Consider the following 24785-nt stretch of genomic DNA (forward strand, 5'->3'; position numbering starts at 1 on the left):
CATACATACATACATACATACATACATACATACATACATACATACATACATACATACATACATACATACATACATACATACATACATACATACATACATACATACATACATACATACATACATACATACATACATACATATTTCAGCGCTTAGTCTAAAAGCGGAAGGTACGCAAAACGATAAAGTAACAGAACAGAACGAACGCTGTTCTGTTGCTCTCTCGTCTTTAAATTTCCCTGTTCCGCTTCCCCAGTTAAGGGCAGCCGACAAAATCCTTTCCCTGTTAACGCTTATTCCATCTCTCTTCCTCTCGTCTCTAGTTATTGCTTTCGGCTACATTACCTTTTTACACTACAGAGCAAAGAAACAGTCAGTGCCCCTGACATGCGCTAAAACGTCCTTACACACAATTAATAATTCAAATACTCGCCGTGTAATGGAGAATGTCGGCTGGCGTCCTGAGTCGTCGCCCGGGTTGCCGGCCGCTAAACCTAACGGCAGCTGTATATAAGAAGCACATCATGCAACGGGATCCATAAACACCACGGAGACCGCTAAGCGTACGTAATACGAAATTACGTCTGCACGGAGAAACTCCTGCCTTCCCAATAGAATCCTTCAGGCGCTGTTGATTGGCAGATCGTTACGCAGCAGTCCTTGGCGCAAACTTCCCCTGCAATCTGGGCGCGTTTAGTTGCATATCCGCGTAAGTTGCATGCTTTATGTTCCTCTTGCTTCTCACCGTGGTTTTGTTTCCTACTATTTTACTTTATAATATTTTTCTGCAATAATTTCTCTCCCTTAATGTTCACAGCTAAGGTAGCCAGTTACAATAACATGTTCTTAACGTCCATACCTTCCTTCGTGTCATTTGTTTGTACGTCTCTTTATGTATACCGCGTGTTCGATTCATGCGTTGCTCTGCTTTATCGCGCTGTATCGATAGACGATCGATTGCTCGCCGCCCGTCCGCGAGCCCCGCCTCCAGCGGCAGGCATACTATTCGTAGTGTTGACACCGGCGGCCGAAAATAGAGCGAAAGACATTAGCGCAAACACGATTGCTAAAGTTGGACTAGTAAGTAGGTCAAGTTTGAGCGCATGCGCGAAAGCGGCGGGGTAGTCGATGGTTCCATACCGACGCGAATGAAGACGCGTCATGTCCCGCATGGCGTCTCGCAAAGTGTCCGCGTGTTAGCAGGAGAATCAACACAGCTAGGTGGGCCAGCTGGTTCAGCACTGCAGGAGTGTAAGCGCGCATAAGAGACGAGGACGAAAGAAAAGACCGGGCGGGCATACGCATGTGTGTCTTGTAATTTCTTACGTCCTGGATCCTCTCTTGGCTGCACTTACACGCCAAAAATAAAGGTGTTACGCTGCGGCAAACAAAAAAAAAAAGTCTAAGGTTCTCTCTGTTATTGTCCTTAAACGATTTCAACCGCTTAGCCGACTGCAGGCGCACCGCTTCCCTCTTCACTATCTCTGTGTATACATTCGGTTCATTTCGCACAGAGCCCGCGGCCTTAATGTAACGAATAAGAACGCGTCCGCGTGAGTCAGGTTATGAACGTAGTCACTTCTTCCCCGTGATGACGTGTTTTCGCATCACTTCTCCGCCCTCTGGTGCCAGTCATGAGCGACACCTCTTTCTCATCGGGCATTTCCAAATTACGAAAGGAACGTCTAAGTAAATTACCTCCTCACGCATATTATGTGGTTGCCTTCTAAGAAACTGCGAATTGCTAATTAGCCAATGTCGCGCGTCTTGCGTGTCATTCAGAAAGCACAACCTACATAGTTCATGCGACTGCTCAGTGATTAGCGCATTCGAGGTGAGCTCTGGCGACGGCTCCCACGCCAGTGCTCATAATACCGCTGTCGGAGTAACCTAGAAAACTTTCACGCGTTGTTCATAAGACTCTAGGAAATGATCCACTTAAGCAACACTTCCTTATACTAGCCTAGCGCCTAGAAGAAAAGAGCGTAAGTGACAGTAACGTGGCGCAATCCCTTGAGATTGCCACAATCGTGCTGATGATCGACGGTGGCAGGCATGTCGCAGCTTCGTCTGTTGCTTAAGCGCATTCGATTGCCCTAGCTATTCCTAATACTACGTGTCCGCTGTAAACGTACAACTTGCTGCGCCGGAACCGCTCAGTGAGGCTCTTAAGCGGCAGCTTAAGAATATCGGATTTTATGCGCCTCTTCTAAGCGTGCCACTGACTGCCAATCACCAGGAAGGAAGGAGGGAAAAAGTGGAGAAGGAAAGGCAGGGAGGTTAACCAGTTTATCTTAACCGGTTTGCTACCCTACACATGGGAGAGGGATGGGGGCGATGAAAGATGGGGAAGGGAGACAGAGAGAGCACATAGCACAGCACACACACATCGTCCGTTAGAGTCCATCAATCTGGCATGGTACGTGATATCACTGTCACAGCCGCTTGTCCAATCCCGTCTCTTTCAAAAACCGAAGTGGTCCCTTCGTTGCCTTCACCTGCGATGTCTTCTGTCGGCGGCATGTGAAAATCGTGTCGCGGGGCAATGATCTAGTGTCAAGGTGCGCTAGAACGGATGCCAGGGACTGTCGCTGAACATTATATTCAGGACAGTCGCACAGAATGTGTTCCATCGTCTCCTCGCAAAGACAGTCATTGCAGAGAGCGTTGTCGGCCATTCCAATGCGGAATGAGTAAGATTTCGTGAAAGCCACCCCTAGCCATAAGCGATAAAACAGAGTCGCCTCTCTTCGGCGGAGTCCAGTTGGCATATAGAGATGCATCAAAGAGGGCAGGTGGTATTGACGGTTGCTCTGGCTGGTCTGGCTGTTTGGTGTGCACCATAGAGAGAGCGCGATCTCCTGTGCAAGCACTCGAAGCCTGCTAGCTGCGTCGGATCATGAAAGTGGTATGGCCTCTTCTTGTGCGTCTTCAAGAGCTGCCCGAGCGGCATTATCGGCGTCTTCGTTTCCAGTGACGCCGCAGTGACTTGGCAGCCACTGAAACGTCACGTGGTGACCTTTCTCCTGTGGTGTATGGAGTAGGCATCTAATATCGAATACGAGCTGTTCGAATGACCCGCGACGCAGAGCTGATAGTACAGATTGTAGGGCTGCCTTTGAGTCGCTAAAGAGTGACCATTGTCGAGGTGGCTCCCGATTGACGAAACGAAGTGCAGCGCGAACAGCAGCTAGTTCAGCAGATGTCGATGTTGTTGGGTGGTCAGTCCTAAAGCTGATGGTAATAGCTTTTGCTGGGGACAACCACAGCACCGGACGAACACTGGATGTTTGTGGAACCATCAGTATAAATGTATTCACTGTCCGCGTACCTCTCGTGCAGAAGAAGCAGAGACAGTTGTTTCAGTACAGGCGACGACAGTTCAGACATTTTCCCGATTCCTGGTACACTGAGATGGACTGTGGGGCTGATAAGACACCAAGGGCTATCAATGGTTTACATGCAGCGGTGAAGCCCGAGGGAAGTTTGTCGTTGTACTTGATGATAGTTTTAGAGAATGATGATTGGTGACTGTCTGAAGGTAGTGTTGCAAGGTGGTGATAAGGGGCACGTGCAAAATGTCTGGTGTGCGTTCTCAGGGCTTCCACCGTAATGTGAGTTCGCATTGGATGGTCCCGAGCAATCGCAAGAGTTGCGTCTGTTGACGTGCATTTGGGCAAACCAAGGCAGACTCTGAGTGCTTGAGCTTGTGCTGCCTGCAGAACGCGATTATTTGTCTTGCAAGTGTTGGTCAGTACAGGTAGACTATATCTTAAAAAACCGAGAAAGAGAGCTCTGTAGAGTTTAAGCATTGCGTCTACTGACATCCCCCACGTCTTTCCTGTCAAGTATTTAAACAACTGGGAAGTTGCTGCCAGGCGCCGTTTCATGTAGGCCACGTGCGGGCTCCAACAGAGGTCGCGGTCAATAATTACGCCAAGGAATCTGTGGGTTCGGACATAGGAAATGGTCCGCCCATTGATTGAGATGACATAAGGCGTCATCGGTTTGCGAGTAAATGCTACTAGTGCGCATTTTTCTGGTGATATGCTGAGACCCTGTTTACACAAGTAGTTCGCTGTCAAAGTGGGCGCTCTTTGAAGTCGCGCACGTATCTGAGGACGTGTGACTGCCGAAGTCCAGACACAGATGTCGTCAGCGTATATTGAAATTTTGATGGTAGTTGACAAGTATTCAGCAAGTCCAACAAGAGCGAGGTTGAATAGAGTCGGGCTGAGAGCACCGCCTTCAGGAACGCCCCTGCTGGTATAGCGTCGCGTAGTTTGGCCATCGTCATTTAACACATAGAATGATCTTGCAGATAGATAACTTGCAATCCACAAAAAAACTCGACCACCTAGGCCAACTGCCGCAAGAACGTCGAGAATGGCCTCATGTGATACGTTATCGCATGCCCCTTTCACATCTAAGAATAAAGCTGCAGATAAACGCTTACGGGACCTTTCGTGCTGGACATCTGAAACGAGATCAGCTACATTGTCGATGGAAGAGCGGTCACGGCGGAAACCAGCCATGGAAATCGGATAAATCTTGTAGTGTTCAAGGTACCATTCCAGGCGGCCAAGGATCATCCGTTCCATTATCTTTCCTACGCAGCTGGCCAGCGCTATTGGGCGGTAAGAGGTGAGTTCTAATGGGGATCTGCCCTGCTTTAAGAGTGGCACCAGGCGGCTTACTTTCCATTCGTCAGGAACATTTCTCTCCTGCCATGAGGAGTTGTAAAGGCTCAAAAATTCTATCCGTGCGGACTCGCCGAGATAGCACAAGGCCCGGTATGATATACCATCTGGACCCGGAGATGATGAGCGCCTGCAGAGAGCTAGCGCCCCTTCGAGCCCCTCCATTGTAAAAGGAAGGTCCATGCGGCAATCACGGGAATGGGGGACGTCAGCTAGGGCTGGAGGATGTGGACGAGTCGCTTGGTCTGCGATCCGCGCACAAACGTCTTCTGCGACATCGATGTCTAGCCGCCCTTGGAAAAGCGCTAGCGCCTTGAATGGAAAACGCCGTTCCGGAAGGCAACCCAGACCTTGCACCGTTTTCCAAATGTGAGACAGTGGCTTGCGGGGGTCGAGTGTCTGTCAAAACATTGCCCAACGTTCTGACGCTAATCTATCCATACGACGCTAAATCTTCTTTTGCATCCTCCTGGCTGCCCTAAGGTCATGGATTGATTTTGTAAGCCGATATCGACGTTCCGCCCGGCGACGAAGCGCTAGAAGTCGCTGTAATTCTATGTCGAAGTCATTTCGCGTGTAAGAGATCGTCATCATGCGAGTGGCGTTTTGCATAGTAATTTTAATCGTTTGCTCTAACCCAGAGGGTAGGCCCTCGTGGCAGGCATCTTCCATCTCAGATTTGAAGTTGGCCCATTGAATCGTCCGAATGGTATTCCGTGGGCCTGATCTAGACGATAAGCCTTTGATGTTCAGATAGGTGGGAATGTGGTCACTCCCATGTGTCTCAATGTCTGGAAACCACTTGACACATCTGGCGAGAGAGTTGGAGACGAAAGCAAGGTCGAGGCAGCTGCCGTATGTCACGCCTCGAAGAAAGGTGGGGCTACCATCGTTCAGGAGAGTAAGACCATAGTTGTGGGCGATGCTTGCTAATCTTCGTCCTCCTGCATTTGTCCTTGTACTTCCCCATGCTGGATGGTGTGCATTGAAATCTCCTATGATGACCCATGGGGCGGGACAAACACTCAAGATATCCGCAAATCTTTTGGTATCGAAATTGCTGGAAGGCGATATATACACGCCTATGAGAGTAAACAACAGTTTGTTCTTTTTAACTGTGATGCATATATATTGATTGTCGTCGTGGGGCGCAATTGGTTGCAAAGCATAGGTGAGTTCACGACGAACAAAAACGACGATTTTGCTGCATGCACCATTTGTTGATGACATGATAAATTCGTATCCTGACGGTCTTATTGGTTTCGACAAGTTGGGCTCACAAATGACGATGGGTGGAAACACATTGGTGTACACAAACTGACGAAAATCTGAAACTCGTGATTTTAGCCCTATGGCGTTCCACTGGATGACGGACGCTGCCTTTACTTCTTTCCGGAAGGATGGGGTATGGGCAGCCATCTTTCTAGTTGAGGGATGCAAGCACTGGGCTTAAGGCGTTCGTCCAGCACTTCAAGTGCGCTTCGAGCAGACGGTGTCCCCATGTCCACTAAAAGCGCTCGAATGGCCTCCATGAGAGAACGTAGCACCGAGATGTCTTGACGGTCTGTTTTAGATGAATCATCCATGGCCGGAGAAGGATCAGGTGGGGCCCCGACCTACTGAGGTTCCTTCGCGAGGGAGCGGCTTAGTAGCGTAGGCCATTCCTCTAAAGATTTTCTGCTTTTCTGCTTCCTTCGTGGAAGTGGTGGGCCTTTTCGCGGCGCGACTAACTGGCACCGCAGTGGAGTGGGTACTGTCACTTCGCGCATGCGCCTTCTTCGAAGACGTACGATGGTGCCGACGCCGGACTACTTCGGCTGCGTCCCTGTGGGCCGAATTGTCTCTGGCCATTTGCTTGAGAACCGCGCGCTCCCTCTTGATGCGGGGACAGTCTTTCGACGAGGCCGCGTGAGGGCCGCTACAGTCGGCGCACTTCAGGACCGTGGCACCGCAGGTCTGTTCTGCATGAGGTTCAGCGCAGCGGGGACACAGTAGCGAGTTGGGACACACGCCCTTGACGTGTCCTAACCTGAAACACTGATGGCATTGAAGCGGCTTCTGGATGAAACGTCGAACCGGATGTCGGAAATGTCCGACTTTAACGTGGGATGGGATACAATCCCCCTTGAATATTACTTTTACGCAGCGCGTATTCCCAAGGCGGCGCACTTGCGCAATGATCGTGCCTTCGTATGCCGGCTTGATGAGGCTAGGTAAGTCATCATTGGGAATGGCAATGCCAATGTCGTAAATCACACCGGCTATGGATGTGTCGTCGATCGGGATAAAGGGGCGCATTTTCATTCCGCCTAGCTCCGTGATTTCTTGAAGTTTTCCAAGCGCACTCGCGTTGAACACGTCTATGGCGAGTATGTTCTTGCGTGGATTTATTCTTATGTCTTTAATTTGATCCGGCACCGATGTTCAGCAATCGTAGGTTGCTTGACGGTTCTTCCGGCATAAAGATGATGACGTGTGGCCAGCGCGTAGGCCTTGACTTCATAGTCGTTGTGCTCGCAGGAGTTGACGGCGCTGTGTTGACGATTTTTCTCCTCGCCCTCTTGCTCCGGACGGGTATGAAGCCGTCGTCGGATGAGTCGTCTTCCGACATAGAGTACAGCTCGGTGTCTTTGGTGTCACTGGGGGAGCCAACTCGCTTCCTTGCGGTTGACGGCCCTGATGACTTCTGGCCAGGCGGGCCTCTGGCATGCTCCGCGTCCATGGCCGCAAGACGGGGAGGCGAGGCACCTCGAAAGGCGAAGATTTTACCAAAAATTCACAGAGCACAGAAACAAGACTAGTGTTCTGCCAAGAAGACACTTCGTCGTCTTCTTCCGCCAATCACCAGGCTATCCTTTACGGCGCATCGACTTCCGCCACCGCCTTGCGTCACTGGTCGCAGTAAAGTGTAGGAGAACTATGCATCGAAGAACCTTATTCAACATCGCCTCAGCATCGAAGTTGGTCGGCGCAATAATCAGCGCCGTGCACGACTGCGCATCTAACATCCCTCTAATCTTTCCTCGTCGTTACTCACCCCATCTTTACTTTGCCTCTTTTTCTGTGTGCAGAGTAGCAGGCTACGCCACAAGCTTAGGCAGATTTCTCTGCCTTTGTACCAAATAAGATTTCTCTCCCAGTCTCTCTATTTCATCTCAACTAAAGCGGCTAAAGAAAATCAACGCCCAAGCACTCCGTAAAGATGGTTAGCCTGCGAAGCTAAAACGTGCGGGCTCGGCGTTTATCACTGGGTTAATCCCGGCGGTTCATTAAACGACGGCTTGGTATAGCTGCCGGATCCTCGGTACGCAATTGCCGCTTGCGCTCAGCTGCACGAGTCTGTTCTTGTGCCCGGGCTGCAGCATCGGCACGGCGTAGACGATCTCGTTCCTGGTTGTGCTCGCGGCATTGCTGATCGAAAGCTGCCTGCTGCTCAGGAGTACGTATGGCGCGAGGACTACCCATTTCGGAGCCGGAGAGAAACTGCTGCGAGCACGCTTGGCTGCGACGGAGAGCAACGACGTCGCTACTGGCCCAGCCATCGCGCGCCTCTCTTTCTCTTTCTTGTTTTCTTTTTTTTTTCGTGCATGCGCATGTGCTTGCTCCGGATGAGCTTTCAGAGTACAGGCGACTGACGGATGGACGGATCAGCTAGCCATATACAGTTACGCTGTAAAAAAACCGGCGGATCCCACGCACTGTGGGAAACGATGTAAGCGAAGTTAAGTTATGGGGTTTTACGTGCCAAAACCACTTTCTGATTATGAGGTACGCCGTAGTGGGGGACTCCGGAAATTTTGACCAACTGGGGTTCTGCACGTGCACCTAGATCTAAGTACACGGGTGTTTTCGCCCCCATCGAAATGCGGCCGCCGTGGCCGGGATTCGATCCCGCGACCTCGTGCTCAGCAGCCTAACACCATAGCCACTGAGCTACCATGGTGGGTAACGATGTAAGCGAAACTGCCTATACTCTTTGCTTCCATTGACCACAATCGGCGGTAATGTTGGCGGCGAATGTGCAGTGTCTTCAGCGTATGGTCCAATACCAGAGTGGTGAGTTCATGTTACACGTTACCTAGCGTGCACCACTGCTGTTTGTCTGCGTAGTCCACAGAACACACAGGGAGACGCGTTTGTTTGAAGCGTTGTTGCGCGTCATTGTTCGTAATGTCTGAGAGGGTTGATCATCAGCATCGCCTCAGATGGCACACTGCATCGTGACAGAAATGTTAAACTTTAATTTTGGGGCTATATGTAATTCAATTAATTATTATAAAATTGCATACATACATTATATACATACATTCGCGGTGTGCACCCCGTTGTGCTACGTAGCGAAGACGCTCCTGTTCCGCGCGACGCTTCTTTCGGGCCTCCGTCTCCTCAACGCTGAGTGCACGCTTTGGAGCCATTTTGGTGGCGCGTGTTTACCTGCTTCTTCTGCATACCTGACAAGCAAGCTGTTGAGACGCCAGCTCCAAGCGCTCTCTTCAAGCTATACACAGCTGTATTGTTTACACTCTCACAGCCCAGCACGCAACCTCCACAGCCCAGCATCCTTCTTTTTATAGTTAAAGCTTTACTAACCGTGTCGAGGCGAGTTTCGCCGTCGCCAGCAATTTGACCTTCATTTGATCGCAGCTACGCCTTAGCCTTGGCAACGCATCACGTGACTCGCCGCGCCGAGCTCCGTCGCCGCCGGCTTGGCGCATGCGCTCTCTGCAGCTAGATCGCGCCATCTGGTGGTGTTGCAAGGAGCACAGAAAGCTTCGCTTTAAAGCACGGGAGAAGCGCGACTGAAGTAGGAGAACGTGATGATCGCATGCAGTATATACACTTCAGCTTGCTCTTTGCATACGAGTTTCAACCTGTCACACCCTGCCTCTAACATTTGGGCGGGAAACAACGGCAAGCGCTTGCCGCTTTTCTCTTCGCGCTCCTCGTTATGCCAGTACGCGCGGCACTGCCGCCACGGCGCACAGCTTATAATATAACCGTGCTTAAGACTTATGCAAGGTACCGTCGTGAACGGAAGCCCTCATTTGCGAATCGATGAATCAGGCCCGGAGGTGATTGCCAGGTATACGCAAAAAAAAAAAAAATCAAGAAGCCAGCCCACCGACTCCCATCCACTAAGGCAGACACCGCGCCGCGGATTCTGTTTGGGGCTCTCGTTCACCATATACCTCGTTCTCGTGCAAAGTGGATTCTTTTGTGTCTTTCCGCGAGGACGGTTCTAGTTCTGCGCACACTGACACGCGCATGCAGTCTGGCCGACGAACGATTCGTGCAGTCAAGCGAAGCATAACAAAAGATTCCGCGCCATCACTTTTTTTTCTTTTTTTGCGTTCGACTCGCCAGAGCCCCTTTCGGCATAGCTGCGCGCGCGACGGCATTAATCGACCGTCGTAGTGGGCTGCCAGATGGCATAACGGCCGCTCGTTCAGGGTTTTCGCCTCGCGAGCGAGCGGCACCGCACTGTTCGCCCGTTCGCGTCGTCGTCGTCGGGCCATATAAGCGGTTGACACTCGTAGATGGCGCCGTAACGAGCGCTTCCCCGAAATGGCCACTCATGTCGGGAAGGCAGCGCCGTCTGCCGGTTCCTCCCGCCCTCTATAAGCATAGAGCTGGCCATCGCGCAATGGCGCACGCAGCCTATAAGCGCGACGAAAGGTTCGAGTGGGAAACGGTTAGGACGCCGTCTTTCTCTACTTAGGAGCCCACTAGCACTTGTTCGCTATTATCATTTTTTTTTTGTAATCTTTTGCAAGCGTCACTATTTGAAGGAGGTGACTAAGCGTACAGGTAGGTCGGTTTAAATGGAGCGTCGATTACGGAGACGTTGCCAGTAACGCACTTCTGACTACTCCATTTAGATGTTCCGAAAGACAATTAGGCAGAAACCATCGACGACTATTGTTAGAGTAAGCGAATAGCCGAACGGTTCTAGAAAGCTATGCGCTTTCATAAAGTAATGATGGGCTTAAAGGTGTTATATATATATATATATATATATATATATATATATATAGATGTGTGTGTGTGTGTGTGTGTGCGTGTGTGCGTGTGTGTGTGTGTTGGGGGATATTTAGGTAGCGTTTCTTATTCATTGCGTAACTCAGTAGAGTAGATAGTCGTTAGCAAGCGCATCTTTAGCGGTAGTACAGGTGACCATGTGTATAGGCCGACTGGTATCGTGTGTTGTCTCCAGCGGTGCGAGTGCCAGCGTGGAAGGTAAACATGTAAATCTTCAAACGCCCCAAAGCTCCCGAGCGACAGCATGTGCGTCTGAAAGAGCTCGGTCGGGAGAGAGCACGTGTTCCTTGCTTCGGCGACCTTGTATGAGCAGTGAAAGTCTGACCACCATCGACAGCCAACCGCCGACCACCAATCACGTGAAAGAGCCAAAGAAAACTATTAGCTTTAAAAAAGCCTCCCATCTTCCAGCATCTGTCTGTTTATAGAGTTCACCTAAATCCCTGCTGGAGTTCATTGGCAAGGACCTGGCGCATACATGTCAGCTGCAACACCCGATTCATGCCGTAGGACTGACGGTTGAACTGAAAAGGCATTTAGGGGATCACTCGGAGCTTGAGAACGAGTGAGTGAGTGAGTGAGTGAGTGAGTGAGTGAGTGAGTGAGTGAGTGAGTGAGTGAGTGAGTGAGTGAGTGAGTGAGTGAGTGAGTGAGTGAGTGAGTGAGTGAGTGAGTGAGTGAGTGAGTGAGTGAGTGAGTGAGTGAGTGAGTGGCATCTACTGTAACTGATAATTTCTTAAGGGGAGCTTCCCTTACTAAGATACATTACAGCTGGCTTTTTTCATACCTTTATTCTGCAAGAAGACAGGTATTAGTCGTGACAGCAACTCGCATGCCAAACTCGTAGCATTCATGATACAAAAGCTCTATTGTGTCCAGCATTACGATGCTGAGATCCAAAATGCAAGTTCGACTGCAGCCTCGTTTCTGACCGGACACTGAAATTCAGCTATATTGTCGAATTTCCCAAATGTTGATAGGTCAGAATGGTCCACACGGCCTCAAAGCGAGGATGCGGCGGAATCGGACATTGTGACCAAATTTTATGATATGTACAATGGCATTCCTGTCTAGTTATAGCCTCTTGAGGTTTGAAAACCCTTCACTAAGTTGCGTACTTCGAATACCGTTAGAGAAACCCAACCAGGTGGCTTAAATTATTCCCCCGCACGGGACCCAAGGCCGTCTCTCATTGTCATGCGAGCGTATTTTTCGGAGCATTAGGCACGACTAAATCGAATCTGATGTGGACCATAAGGCAGCCCATGGCATTATGTATTTCCCAAAGCTACTTCATCACGCGCAATTTTCCATGCAGCAAAAGTATGCCAGGCAAGACTCCGCGTTTTCTGCGCTGCCTTGTTGCATTAAAGACTGCCCTATGGCTCGACTAAAAAAAAAACATGTAATAAGTATTCTGCATGTATTGGCATATTTCAGAGTTCATTTTCTGAACTCTGAAATTTCCTGTGTTTCGTATATACGTAGATAATCATATCATATCATTAACTCCCTTTTACGCTCGCCTCCTCATTTTCTGTTTCCCTATTTGATTCTCTATCTCGCATTGTTTCTTCTACCACACTTGTCTGTACATTTTGTCTCTGCACTATTTAAGTGTACCAATACGGAAGCTCCGTATCTGTTCCTGGTCAGTATATTCAACAGTTTATTATTGCTGCTGCTGTTGTTGAATAACACTGGACATAGCAATCTTATTTGAGCTTTGCTTACTGCATTGCGTTCACTAGGGTTGCATGTTGGGCTTGTTACGTCACACTGGAGGCCTTGGGTATAACGTGCCCGAAAAAGACACAAAGCACCGTGTCTGTATCGCTGTTGTTTCCTGTGTCGGTTACGCTGCACTTGAGTCATCTTGTATTGCGTTCATTCTATTATTTATTTTTTGCAAAAAATGCGTCGCACGCGCTCTTGTGCAGTAGAATTGAGAGTTGCTTAATATTTTCGCAAATATTTTGTATATTTTCCCAGCATCGGTACATATGGTGTGCGAGCGGCCTAAAACTAATATTTCACACCCGGTACCAAATCGATCCATAATTCACACCCTTACACCCTTTTGGAAGTAAGGGTGTGAGATGTTGATTCATTTACACCCTTATCCACCTTTAAGGGTGTAGGTTATCTTACAGTGCGGGCACAGAAATTAACTTAACTCGCACAACTAAGCCATTCAACTGCCTCGTTGATGGAATGCGAAAATGGAGCACTTGGCATGAAAAGTGCATTGCATTTCCAGGTACTCGTGTAGTCATTGAAGCGTCGATATTTTCTGTTTTAATCTTTTTTTTTCTCAAGAGCGCGCGTGATTGTGCGTGTTGCGTAAGCGTGAGTACATGTGTTCTTTTTTTCCTCGTCAGAGGCTGTTTTTCACGAGCTCTCAAGCTCGAAGAAGGTAGAATGCGTATGGCCTGAAAGGACAACGGGCGTGTTAACATGTTCAGTAGTAAAACAGGAACAGACATCTAAAATGTGTGATAAGTCTGCTCGCAATTAACTTTCATTGTAACTAATCTTTACCCTGCCTCTGAAAATATTGGCATCAGTTGTAGAAAAGAAGAGTAAGGTGTGCTACATTGACAGCATCTCTTGGATCAAAATTTTCCAGGCGAATCTCAAGAATCTGGAAACTGCTCTTGTAAAGGAGGTCTATTCGTGTCGTAGAGCGGCAGCGACACACACCGTCGTGACGTCATGAGAACACGATGACTGCACGATGACGTACAGGACCTTCTGAATGACGACACGAGCGGTACAGTCGCGGGACGGCTCGACGTGCTGCGCATTAGCAGTCCAGAAAGCGTCGTCGTCACTTTTCCTATTTCACGGCGAATACGGGCATCTATCGCTGAAAGTGCAGCGCCGGTGTTCGACAAGTGCTAGCGTCAATATTCCTTCTATTGCGACTTCAATAACGTTCCTCGGGGGAGGTGTGAGGCCTTATACATTTCGCAGACTCCGCAGTTCTCGCCTCCTAAACTGCGATCTTTAGTTTTCCTGGCGCAGAGGGCTCCGTCGACGGCACACTCTCAATAACAAGGTTGAAGTACTATGCGCTCTGTGCAAAACCACGTGAAAATCGATAATCAAAACCAGCACAGCACCGTAGGGTGTGGCCATTAGCTGAGTGTTTCGAGGACGCAGTTAACATTTTTTTTTAATAAGGAGGCATAATGACATTTGAGAGATATCGGAGAGCCACCGCATAACCGTGTCGATGTGCAAGTTGCAGAATCAGTTCTGCGGTGATCTTGATAGATAAAGAACAATGTGCACCTTAAAGCCGTTTACAGCGCCGACAATCCTACAGCCATGGCTACATCCACCAATGGCACAAAAAGCACATTACGGGCTACTGGAGTTTCAGAAAGGTTCCGATCTGAGTCTTCGTCTGCGTCCTGTTATGCACCTACCGGTGTACGTCCAATGTTCTGATCGTTTGTCCTTCTTGTTCTTCTTCTTCTTTTCTTCTTGTTTCTTTTTTATCGCTTGATCTGTTTTCAATGTAAATTATAGCAAACCAGACTTTTGACTCCCTATCTTTCCTATTATGTCTTTTCTTTACAGAAAATTTGGGTGCCATGCACAGATAGTCGTCGTGCGGTAAAAAGTTGTGCGGTTCATCATTTATGCCTTTGTGATGCTTTTTCCTTCGTTTGTATCACTCTGTTCACGCCAGACAGACGGCGCCTATATGCCTTATTCTCCAATAAACTTCGTTTGTGAGTTTGTGAATCAGCGCAGTCCAGCTGGCTTACTTTGTTTTGCGCGACTCGTTTCACTGGTACCAATCTGCCAGCGTGCGAAAGGAAGTCGTTCTATTTTTTTTCCTTCTTTCTTTCTTTTTAAAATCTATATTTGGTCCGAACTGCGGCACTTTCTTGAGAGTGAGGGAAAAAAAAGCACGGATTCTCCACTTTTATTCATTCTTTCTTGTTTGGACAACGTATCATTGCGTTCACATTAGGCCGCAAATTTCCGTGCTGGAAGCGTAATATAGATTAACGATCTTCTTCCTTCTTTTTTTCCACGTGTCCCCCGTTGAGTCCATGGCTGCCTTGCGACAGCTAAACTAGCTGAAGACAAATGTTCGTGTGCAGACGATGGGGAGAGAAAGACGCCAGTGCTCGAATCCTATTTCAGTAGAGAAGACAGAAAGCAGGACGTGGTGGGAAAGAGGAAGCGAGGCCGGTGACGCGTCACACGTTTCGTGCATAAATAAAGGCCTCGCTGAAAGACGGAAGCGCTGGCACGCTCCACACAGAGTGTCTTCCACTCTGTGGACGCATGCAGCCAGAATGAGGGTTGTCCTGTGTTGGCTCGCGTCTTCAGCTGCTGTAGTTTCAGTTCTTTGGCTAACTGATCTAGCTTTTCAATTGAGCTTGTTTCAGAGAATAATTATGTTTGTTTATTTTCTTTTTTTTTCTTCGTTTATGAACATTTCTTTTCCGAGTAATTCTCAGAACTTCCGGAGCTTTCGCCCATAGAGTAGCGAGATGGCGTAACCGGAAGCACGTGCTTCTAACTTCTCGACCTGACCCCCTAGCTAAATCTTTCCGATACCGAGCTGGAGCTCTCTCACAGCCAACACGCTGATGTACCTGGCGCGCAATAGCGTCCTCTTAGTTTCCGCGAAGCAACCTTTGGAGCTTTTGCGCATGCCCGCAGCGTCTGATGCGTATATACACCTTTTGACCGCCGCCATCGAATCGAATACTTCCTTCGCTCACCGGCCCGCCGACTTCTGAGCGCAGTGTTATGACCGAACTTCAGTAGCACTAACTATGCGGTACGACCTTGCTGTACCACGTTTCGCCGAAAAAGAAGAGGGAGGTAAGAACTCCGCCTGGCCAGCAGCAGCCACGGTCCCGGAATGGGCCGCTCGATACCTGCAGTACCCGCGCTGCAGCCGCCCCGTCGTTGTAGGGCTCGAGCGTGCGTAGCCGCAATTGGACGCGCAGTTGCGGCTCAAGCTGGCGCGACCTTGGTGAGGTGGGGGCGGGGGAGGGGAGGGGGTTGGCCGGCGGCCGGGGCAGGCTGTTCGCTTTCCAGCGACGGGCTTCTCTCGTCGTCGGGCCTCTGGCGGCGGATCGATCTTTTTGAACGCTCGATGCCGGAGGGGGTTGGGCCGGCCGCACGGTCCGTGCCCCCGTCGCCCTCGCGCGCTGGCAAAGAAGGGCGCTCCTGCCGGCGACTGTATACGAGGGCCACTTCAAGAGAGCCCGCGCCGCACCATATACTCTCCCGCTCGTCTCCGCTGCCTTGCGGCGAAGTCACCGCGAACAGCGCGCTGCTCGGCTCCCTTTCACCTCCTTTCTGCGAGAGAACTCGCCATGCTACTGCGTCCAGGCTTCGCTGCTATTCTTGATCAGTGCCAACAGTACCCGTCGCGGTTCTTTATTTTGTATGCTGTCTTACTTTTCATTTTTATTTTATTGTGCGCACGTGGCTCTGTTAGCCAGAGCGGTGGTTCCGACTTCCGTATATTATTTTAGTTTCTGTTCGTCAAACGAAGTGGAGAAAAGGGCGCCAGCTGAGTGGCAAGCGAGCACATTTCCCGCTCGACTTCTTTCGGTGCTGTGCAAGCGCTGCTACCGCGAGTGTGTCGTAGCCGGCGCCAGCGATCGAGTAACGCCCTCAGAAGCCCAGAAGCACGGAACGGCTTCGGGTTGCGCAAAAGTAAGACACAGAGGCGAAGAAAAAACGACGACCTGGCATGATGACTCGACGTCCGGTACTCAAATAGGTTACCGTTACACGCATGCTGCACGACAGTCGCCTCCCGCCACATTGGCTTAGCTTGCTATGACGTTCTGCCGTTTAGCAAGGGGCCCGCGGGTTCCGTTCCCGGTGACTGAGGTCACATTTTGATGGCGGAGTAAGTTTAAAAAATGATACTCAGGTGCATAATAATGACCCCAAGCTATTAGAAATCAATATTGCAATGTGTTAATGTCTCCGATTGTTTTCCTTTTCTTTAATGAATAAAGAAAAAATATTGCAATTTAGGTGCTTAGAAATCAAGGGTGCCCTCAGCTATGAGGGGAACGTCATGTCCCAATAAACTGAGACTACATCCGTTCAAACCTTTCAATACTTTTGGGGGAACAGTGAATTTACGAGTATAAGTGCTTAAACTTAATTTGATTTTCAGTGCGTGCGTGCGTGCGTGCGTGCGTGCGTGCGTGCGTGCGTGCGTGCGTGCGTGCGTGCGTGCGTGCGTGTGTGCGTGCGCTATTCAATTTCTTTATAATGATTGTGAGCCGGAAAGAAGGTTACAGCGCAACTCTAGGTCACTCTGAGAATTGAGTTTTTACTGCCTATGTCCCCACTTCTGTGCAACTTCAAGGCGTACACTTTACCACGCAGGTACGGGGATATGGTACCCGACACGATTACGGGCAAGATCGTCGGAGGCGTGTGCTCCCTAAGCGGAGTACTTGTCATTGCACTTCCTGTACCAGTCATCGTGTCTAACTTCTCCCGCATATACCACCAAAGCCAGAGGGCTGACAAGAGGAAAGCCCAGAAGGTACGCCGCCGTCTTGTCTCCTGCTTTCAAAATGCTTTCCTGTGCGTGATGAGCACGTTGCAATGACAGGCCAACAGTTTCTTTCTCAGGCCTACGGCCAAGACTTGAGCGTCAAATAGAAGCAAAGCACAGAAAGATGTGTCGCACATTAAACTAATTTATTAAGAGCTTTTTTAAATGAAACCAAAGTTCTGAACCTTGCGTCTCTGTGAGATTTTTCGAGCGCTGAGAAGAATGCCGATGTGGCAAGCACGGCGCTGACATGCGAAATTGAGAAGGTGTCTGTGCAACAAAGAGGCATACGGGCAAACAATTTTCAGGTAGAGAATACCAGGCTAAATCTGTTTCTCGCAACATCGCCGCGACCGCTACCGCACGTACCTGTTTCCGTTCGCCCGATCTCAGTACAATAGAGAGAAGTGTTAAACACCTGACGGGCTCTTTGCAGATCTACTGCCTCGCTCAAGTCGCGCTGTACGCACTCATCAGTCAAGCAGCAGCCAGCGCTGAGGAGTAGCCCTTGTGGGCGAATCTTCGTAATATCTTGAGCCTGTCTGATAACTTGCCCTATAACCTTCGAATTAACGTTTTACGACCTAAAGGTGACAGATATGTGTCGTACGTCTAGCTATAACGCGTTCCGCAATCATGTTCTGGCGTGCACACCGCTCTGCAATGTACTGGCAATTTTAGAAGAAGCCCTTGTTCGCATAGCCAAGTTCCTCAAGCCCCTCTCACTAGTCTTAACTCGCTAAAGGCTTTCTTCAACTGCACGTTCTGTGACTCCAGAAAGGAACTGGGTTCCTGAGATGGTCACTTTAGTTTGAAAAGCGGGCTCGGGCAACTTAAGGGGGCGTGATCACCATCGCCGTATCCAGCTGTCACTCGAGGCCGGCTAGCTCGTACCATTCGGCACACCATTACGCGCCAGTGCGAGGCCTCGTTGCAAGGTGGCGAACTTGCGGTGTTTTGCGCATCGCAGAAAGCCCGGATGGCGCGAATCCGCATAGCCAAGGCGACCAGCGGCGCGGCGTTCGTGAGCAAAAAGAAAGCGGTGGAAGCGCGCCTGGCGGCCCAGGAGAGCGGCCAGGATCTGGACGACAGCCCCGAGGACATCTTCGAGCTGCAACACCACCACCTGCTGCGGTGTCTAGAAAAGACCACGGTACGTGCACTTTCGGGCATTCCCATTGCATTACGTTAAGAGAGAGAGAGAGAGACGCAAGGAAATGCAGGGAGATTAACAGACGCTAGTCCGGCTTGCTGCCCTGCAGTGGGGAAGAGGGGATTAGGGAGGGAAACGGTGCTGGCAAGCGTAATAAATTTGATGCACACTTGAACGTGCGCACCGAGTCTACAAACGGACGCAGAGACCTGTCGATTTGAAGAACTGTAGCAACGCCCGCGTTGCTTTCTGCGCCAGTGACGCGCGCATGGCCATGGTCCAAGAATCTTGGCTTCTGAAAACGGTCTTCAGTGCAGCCGGTTCTTTAACGCTCCTTGTAGAGCGTGGCGATGCATTACGTTAATGCCTGTTATCGAAGGGGCGTACCAATTTTCGAAATTTTGAATACAAATCGAACAGTGTTTGTTATTCGAGTCGTATTCGATTCCAGTATTTGTTGTTCTAAATGCCCGAGTATCCGTCTGTAAGCGAATAGTGTTCGAGATAAGAACCGTTGTTAGCACCTGTACAGCTTTTCTCAAAAATTAATCAAAACTGGAAGTGGAAACTGGAAACTGAAGTGTGGGTCTTTAACGTATATATCTACCAAAAATACCGAGCCAATGGCACCGGTTTCGGAGGGAACGCGTGGAGCGGCGTTCTTTCTCCGCCTCTCTCTATCTCTCTCTCTCTCTCTATCGGTATCTTGTAGTTAGTTACCTGATCAAAGATATTTGTTCTCTAGGTGTTCTGCACATTTGATACATCAATTTAAAGGGAATAGTCCGGTTCTGCCATGACACATTACCTGTCCATGGCAGCGCCGCCCCTTGGCAGAAGCGCTCACTGCGCTTCATCGACACTCCGCATGAATTCTTGAGTAGCGTAGCGTCTTCCTGAGTCGAGAAATGGCGCTGTACTAATAGAGCGTTTTGCATTACGGCGTATTTAGCAGTTGCAAATACGCAACACCGAATGTTGAGTGCAATCTGACCATTTACAAGCAAATTGACAACGAAGCAAGAACTATCCACAAAATTTACCAGTGCAAAAGACAACCGCAAATGGGGAACGATTGACGCATAAAGCACGAAATCACTCTCGCAATGTGCGGGTTCATCTTTTGCAATACTTCTAGATTGTTCTGCAGTGCGCTCATTAAAGTGCATTCGCGGAAGACAGTTACCTACTGCAATCATGCGAAATATCGCCGCTAGTTGGTAGCACCAACGCTACTAACCCAACTGTTCAGCTGGAACAAATTGTGCAATAAGCGTTTCCCATCAGCCAGTTTTTGCGAATGGACTTCTTAAGTTTTAAAAAAGAGCGGGCAACTTTTTTAATTCCGCGTGAGTGCACCTGGATACGTGTATAGGGCTGTGACTTACCTTTCTTACATTAAGTGTACGAGCACGAAATATCAGTGGTGACTGATATCGCTGCAGAGTAGGCAAGGTCTGAGAACGCCACAGTGCGCTCAGGTTTCTGGTTGACGTTTTTTAGTATCCAGGTGCTACCCTCGCGTAAATAAAACCAAATGCTATGGCTGTGGTACCGCCGGACACACATTAAGGAAATTGAGAGATTGGTGCGCTATAACGTACACGCCCGAGCGCGTGCCTGTGTTCGCGCGGAACCTTCGCTGTTGTACGGTTGCCCCTGACCACGCGACGTCTTCTAATTTGCAGCGCGCGGCACGTCAGCGCAGGTTGGATAAACAAGTCCGGCTCTGTTTTTAGTTGCAGGTCCACTGTTTACCTATTGTGCGCAGCCGTGTGGACTCTGTTAGCCTATGGTAGTGTTCTAGGCATTACATTACCATTCCAAGTTCATTACCTTCCCCTAAATATTAAATAGAATATCGTAACTTGGCGTTCTAGTCTTGTATTTCTCCTGTATTTCTGCAAATTGCATTTATCGTTCTTTACACAAGCGCTCTACTCGTGGTTTCTTGTGTTTCGCGTAAAATTGCGTTCTTGGCAACGATGTTTCGCTCTCTGTCTATCGGATCTCTCACTAATTATTGACCCCTTTGGTTTCGCTTTCTTAACCCCAATTTTCTGCAGGCACATCCTTCACGACAATGACATAACTGCATACCAACGTCTGTCTGCTGTTACGACTAGAGTCACACCGCCAGCTGACGCCTTCTGCTCTCTGGCCGGTTTTATAGCTCGCGTGTCTGTGTCCAGTTGTTGTGCTGCGAGCACTTCTGCGACTGTCTGTGCGTATAGTACCATGACGCTGGCGCTTTTGCACGCGCTGAACACCGGCAGGACCGGGAGTTCGTGGAGCTCGAGGTGCCCTACAACGGGCAACCAAACCGTCCATCTTCGACACCGCCGCTGTCGCCAGTGCCGTCCGTGGGTTCGGAGGACAAGTCGCTGCTCCAGTCCTGCTGTGGCCGAAGGTGCTCCAAGAAGAAGTACCAGGTCAGAGCCCACTCAGTGCCCCAGTCCGCCTGTGCCCCGCTGGTCGCAGCTGCTGCTCTGCAGACTCGTCCCATCCCCGACGACGGGTCCCAGCACGATCCGCCTCTTCCTTCACAGAAACGCATATTTTTCTTGGGCGAATAATAGGCCTTTCTTCGGGCGAACATACGGTTATTGCTATCGTGCAAGACACTCTTAACATTCCACGGCTCCAGTCATGCCTGCTCCTATATTCTGCCTGTGCACGTTTTCTTTTTTTTTTTTTTCCTTGCTACCCAACTATAGAACTGAGCCCCGTCGAATACGTATAAACCCGCATGCTTTCCTGTTTATGTCGGTTTCGACCCTTCAGTTCCGCTCGAACTGCGATCCGGACGCAGACCGTCCCAATGACTGCGAAACAACACCTCTGGTGGCCGACCACGCCCCGATAGCAAAACGACGCGTTGAACATGCGGCTCGCAGCGTGTGCTAGTGCTGCCCCGCGACTTACGGGTCTCGTATACCTCACTTTTCAGTACCACATCGACGTCGCTTCGGAGTGAAAGCAAGGATATCGCCCATCTCGTCCGCTGTTCGTCCCAATAGGAGGAGGTGTTGCGAAAGGCTACGCGAAACAAGACGGCGGCACTTTCCCCATCGGCCGGTTGCGCTCTTTGCCGCCTGCGAAGATTGCTGTGCTGCTACACCGCGCCGAAAGCTTATCGCTGATCATTCCGACTACATCGGGCGCGAAGACAAAACCGTTACGCTACCACGTCATCGAAGGCTTACAGTGAGGCTGGTCTCACTAGCGTTTCGGTCTGGACTATGGCGGCGCTCGGAATTCGCACCGACTTCACACATTCCCGTTGCGCGGCAAACGAAAACAATGCGTATTCGATGCACCAAAGCCAGAGAGATTGCTTTCACCTTTGATGTGGCGACAATAGCTGCCTCTTTTCTGAGCACTCCTCTGAGGGGCGTTCTTCTGATCTCTTTTGTTCTTTTTTTTGTCTTTTTTTTTTTTTACCGTACATACGCGTAAGCATCAGTCTCCGTACTTCTTCAGTAATTATTTATCTGATGCAGTGTCTGCGGATATGAAAGCACACACCGGACCTTTGCCGTGCACTTTCCGACTGCTTTTCATCTGTTGCACCAGTCGTACAATTCTTAACACGCAAGCATAATATAAAACGTCTCTTTTAACTTAAACACACGCTAGTAACACAGAAACACAGGTGGGAAAAATGCTTAAGCCACTTTTTGTTCATACACCTACTCGCCTATAACCGTTCGTCTCCAGCTCAGCGAGAGGAAAAGAAAGCGTAACATTATCACATCGCATTGCCGGAAGTAACCTCATTAGATACGTTTAAGCAGTTTTAGTAGCTTATATATAGTATTGGTGATTACGAATGTGTATAACTCTAAGATCAAACGAATTTGGGAGCGGTATTGAAGGTCTCAGATAAGGGTCTCATCTTGACCATGTGTCGGTCACTCTATCTTTTTTAATCGGCAGGTTACGTCAGCCTAATCACTCCGTGCGTATACAATCACTTTGCGTTAGTCACACGTCAAACGTACCAATGCACCATCTTCGTAGTTCCCGCACTGAGTAAGCCCAAATGCATCACGGTAAATCCTTCTCGCACTCGTTCCGAATGAACTGACAAATTCGCGGCGCCGTGACCATTCCGCTGATCGCATGATCGCACTGTTTAGACGGCTTAGCCAGAAATGAGCGTTCAGAATCTTCAGGGCAAAACCGAATAGTGCGAAACAAGAGTCACAAAAACAAAGTCAGTTTTCTCTTGTATCGCGTTTTCCGCCCTCTCGCATACTTTCTTTTTCGCTTCGTCGCTTCATCTACCGTGTGCTATGAGAATGAGACCGCGTGCTGCTAGACGGTACATATAAATGTGTCAAAACGCGCTTGTATGCAGTTTCGTCAGTGTTATCATAGTGCCTCCTGTTTATAAGCTCTCACCTAGATGCCGGTGAAATTCCAAACACAAGCACTCGCAAATATTCCTTTCACTCCAAGCTATAGAAGACAATGTCGTTGTTATAATGCGATTCTGCCAAAACTTCGATCAGTGTAAAGCAGTACTGCGCTTAAATCTAGTTTGCGTGGCACGTCACATGGGGGAAATAATGTCAAATTTCTTTTTTTTTTTTCATGTCAAATTACGACGGTCCGGGTGCCGTAACGTACACCAAGGCGAACAGCAGTAGCGAGGTGAACTTTAACCTTCGATAAATGCGCGTCTTGGGTCGGCACTTGTACGACAGTACAATCGGCCACAGTCCACCATGCCAGACAGGTTGTGATTAGCTGTGTGCAGTGCGACATTTGACGTAATGAACGCACTTGTAGACATGGAGGTGCGGCCGAGCTACCGATGTTATTTTCCTACTTCGCCCCGCACTGTCTTTCAACCACGCCCACTTGCTTGCGGGAGTGCAAGCCGCGGGAGCACAAGCCGTACAGACAAGCCGCGGCGCATTGTTACATTAAGCTGGAATAGCTTTCGACACTTTTCATACATCGGTGGCAAACAATGCGCTGCCATTCTCAGAACTAAGCTAATGCTGACTGGTGAGCCACGTGGGCGTATTTTAAATCTCTGCTTGCTGCTCGCGGCCTGTCACTCTCTCAAGCAGTAACCGTCCGTATGCGTGCAATAGCTTGCTGGAGCTTACCGAAGTCGAGAGTTCTCGAAAACTTATTAAAATGCTGGAGTTACCAACTAGACCGGCATTTCTAAGCTTGGGGGACAATCAGACGCAAAAGAAAAGAAGAAGAAAGAAAAGCAGCCGATGGCTTTAAGATATAAAACTCCATTGTTTAGCTGCCGCTCTCAAATAATATGATGAGCTCTTTTGTAACAGGCCACCGCTGGTGTATTTACTTGGGTACTTAAAATTCACAAATATAGAGTGAGGCCACTCCGCATTTCCACCAAAAAGACACAAAATTTGTTCTCGCTTGTTTGCGAGCCCTTTAAACTGCCTATATTATAAGCAAAAATAACTTTGATAACTGGAACTTGCGATTCTACTGCAGAAGTTTTGCTTATAATAGGAGGGAGTAAAATTAAAGCTATTCTCAAGTGCCCCGTCAATTATGACTCCTTTGCTAATACAAGGAACATTAGGTACGCCACGTCTTTATAAGTCTGTCGCTCACTGGGAACCGTGATAAAAACTAAGAACTTTACATTCTCCCTTCTTAACTTTAAGTTCAGGCGTCCAGTTAGACGCCAACGCAGCTTACGGGACCTCTGCCAATCGCTGCCAATGATCGCTGACCGTAGTAAAGAAGGCGACCAATATGATTTATCTAAGCGATTGTCCATAAAGCTGTGGTTCTCCACTTGCGCGCCATGCCACATCACCTAATTGCTTCAAGTTTCGCTAACCCTATCTAAGGGTACAGAAAATGTGATTCCTGAGGCCACGATTCGTAGGAAACAGACTCAGTTCATCTTCCGCAGAGCGCGGGAAATTGGCATGTGCTAATCTTGTGTTCCCTTGTTTAAAGAAAGACGCCGGTTTCGACTGTTCTGCAGCTCCGGCCACAAATCCTGAACAAATGGCAAAAGTAAATAAAGGGAAGCTAACCAAGTGTGACGTCGATCAACCACATTACACCGAGGGACAGGGTAAAGGAGAAAGAGAAAGTGATGCAAGCGGACATAACACATCTTCAGTACTGTAGCCACAGACAAGCAGGAATGGTCAGCGCTGCATCACGGACAGGCATCCTGTCCACGGACAGAATTTCGAAAAACGGCAGCAACCCTTTTATAAGACATGTGCGATTGCGTTATGCGATGACACGGCTCCACGAGCTCGCTCTCGAAGTAAGTTCGACCTAGCTGGCCTTTAGTGGTACGAAGGCCAAGTCT

The 24785-nt window shown here is 49.2% G+C and overlaps 1 protein-coding gene across 2 annotated transcripts in view; it reads left to right on the plus strand.

The window, feature by feature from the left end:
* The window catches only part of Shal (Potassium voltage-gated channel protein Shal), a 252014-nt gene that overhangs the window by 200977 nt on the left and 26252 nt on the right, over positions 1–24785 (plus strand). For both annotated transcript variants that reach the window (XM_075696410.1, XM_075696411.1), the window contains exons 2-4: positions 17127–17289; positions 18272–18454; positions 20731–20886. In XM_075696410.1, the coding sequence (XP_075552525.1) occupies positions 17127–17289; positions 18272–18454; positions 20731–20886 (502 nt within the window). The remainder of the gene's footprint in view (positions 1–17126; positions 17290–18271; positions 18455–20730; positions 20887–24785) is intronic.

The sequence above is a fragment of the Dermacentor variabilis genome, chromosome 6 (genome assembly GCF_050947875.1).
Source record: "Dermacentor variabilis isolate Ectoservices chromosome 6, ASM5094787v1, whole genome shotgun sequence".
Classification (NCBI taxonomy): Eukaryota; Metazoa; Arthropoda; class Arachnida; order Ixodida; family Ixodidae; genus Dermacentor; species Dermacentor variabilis.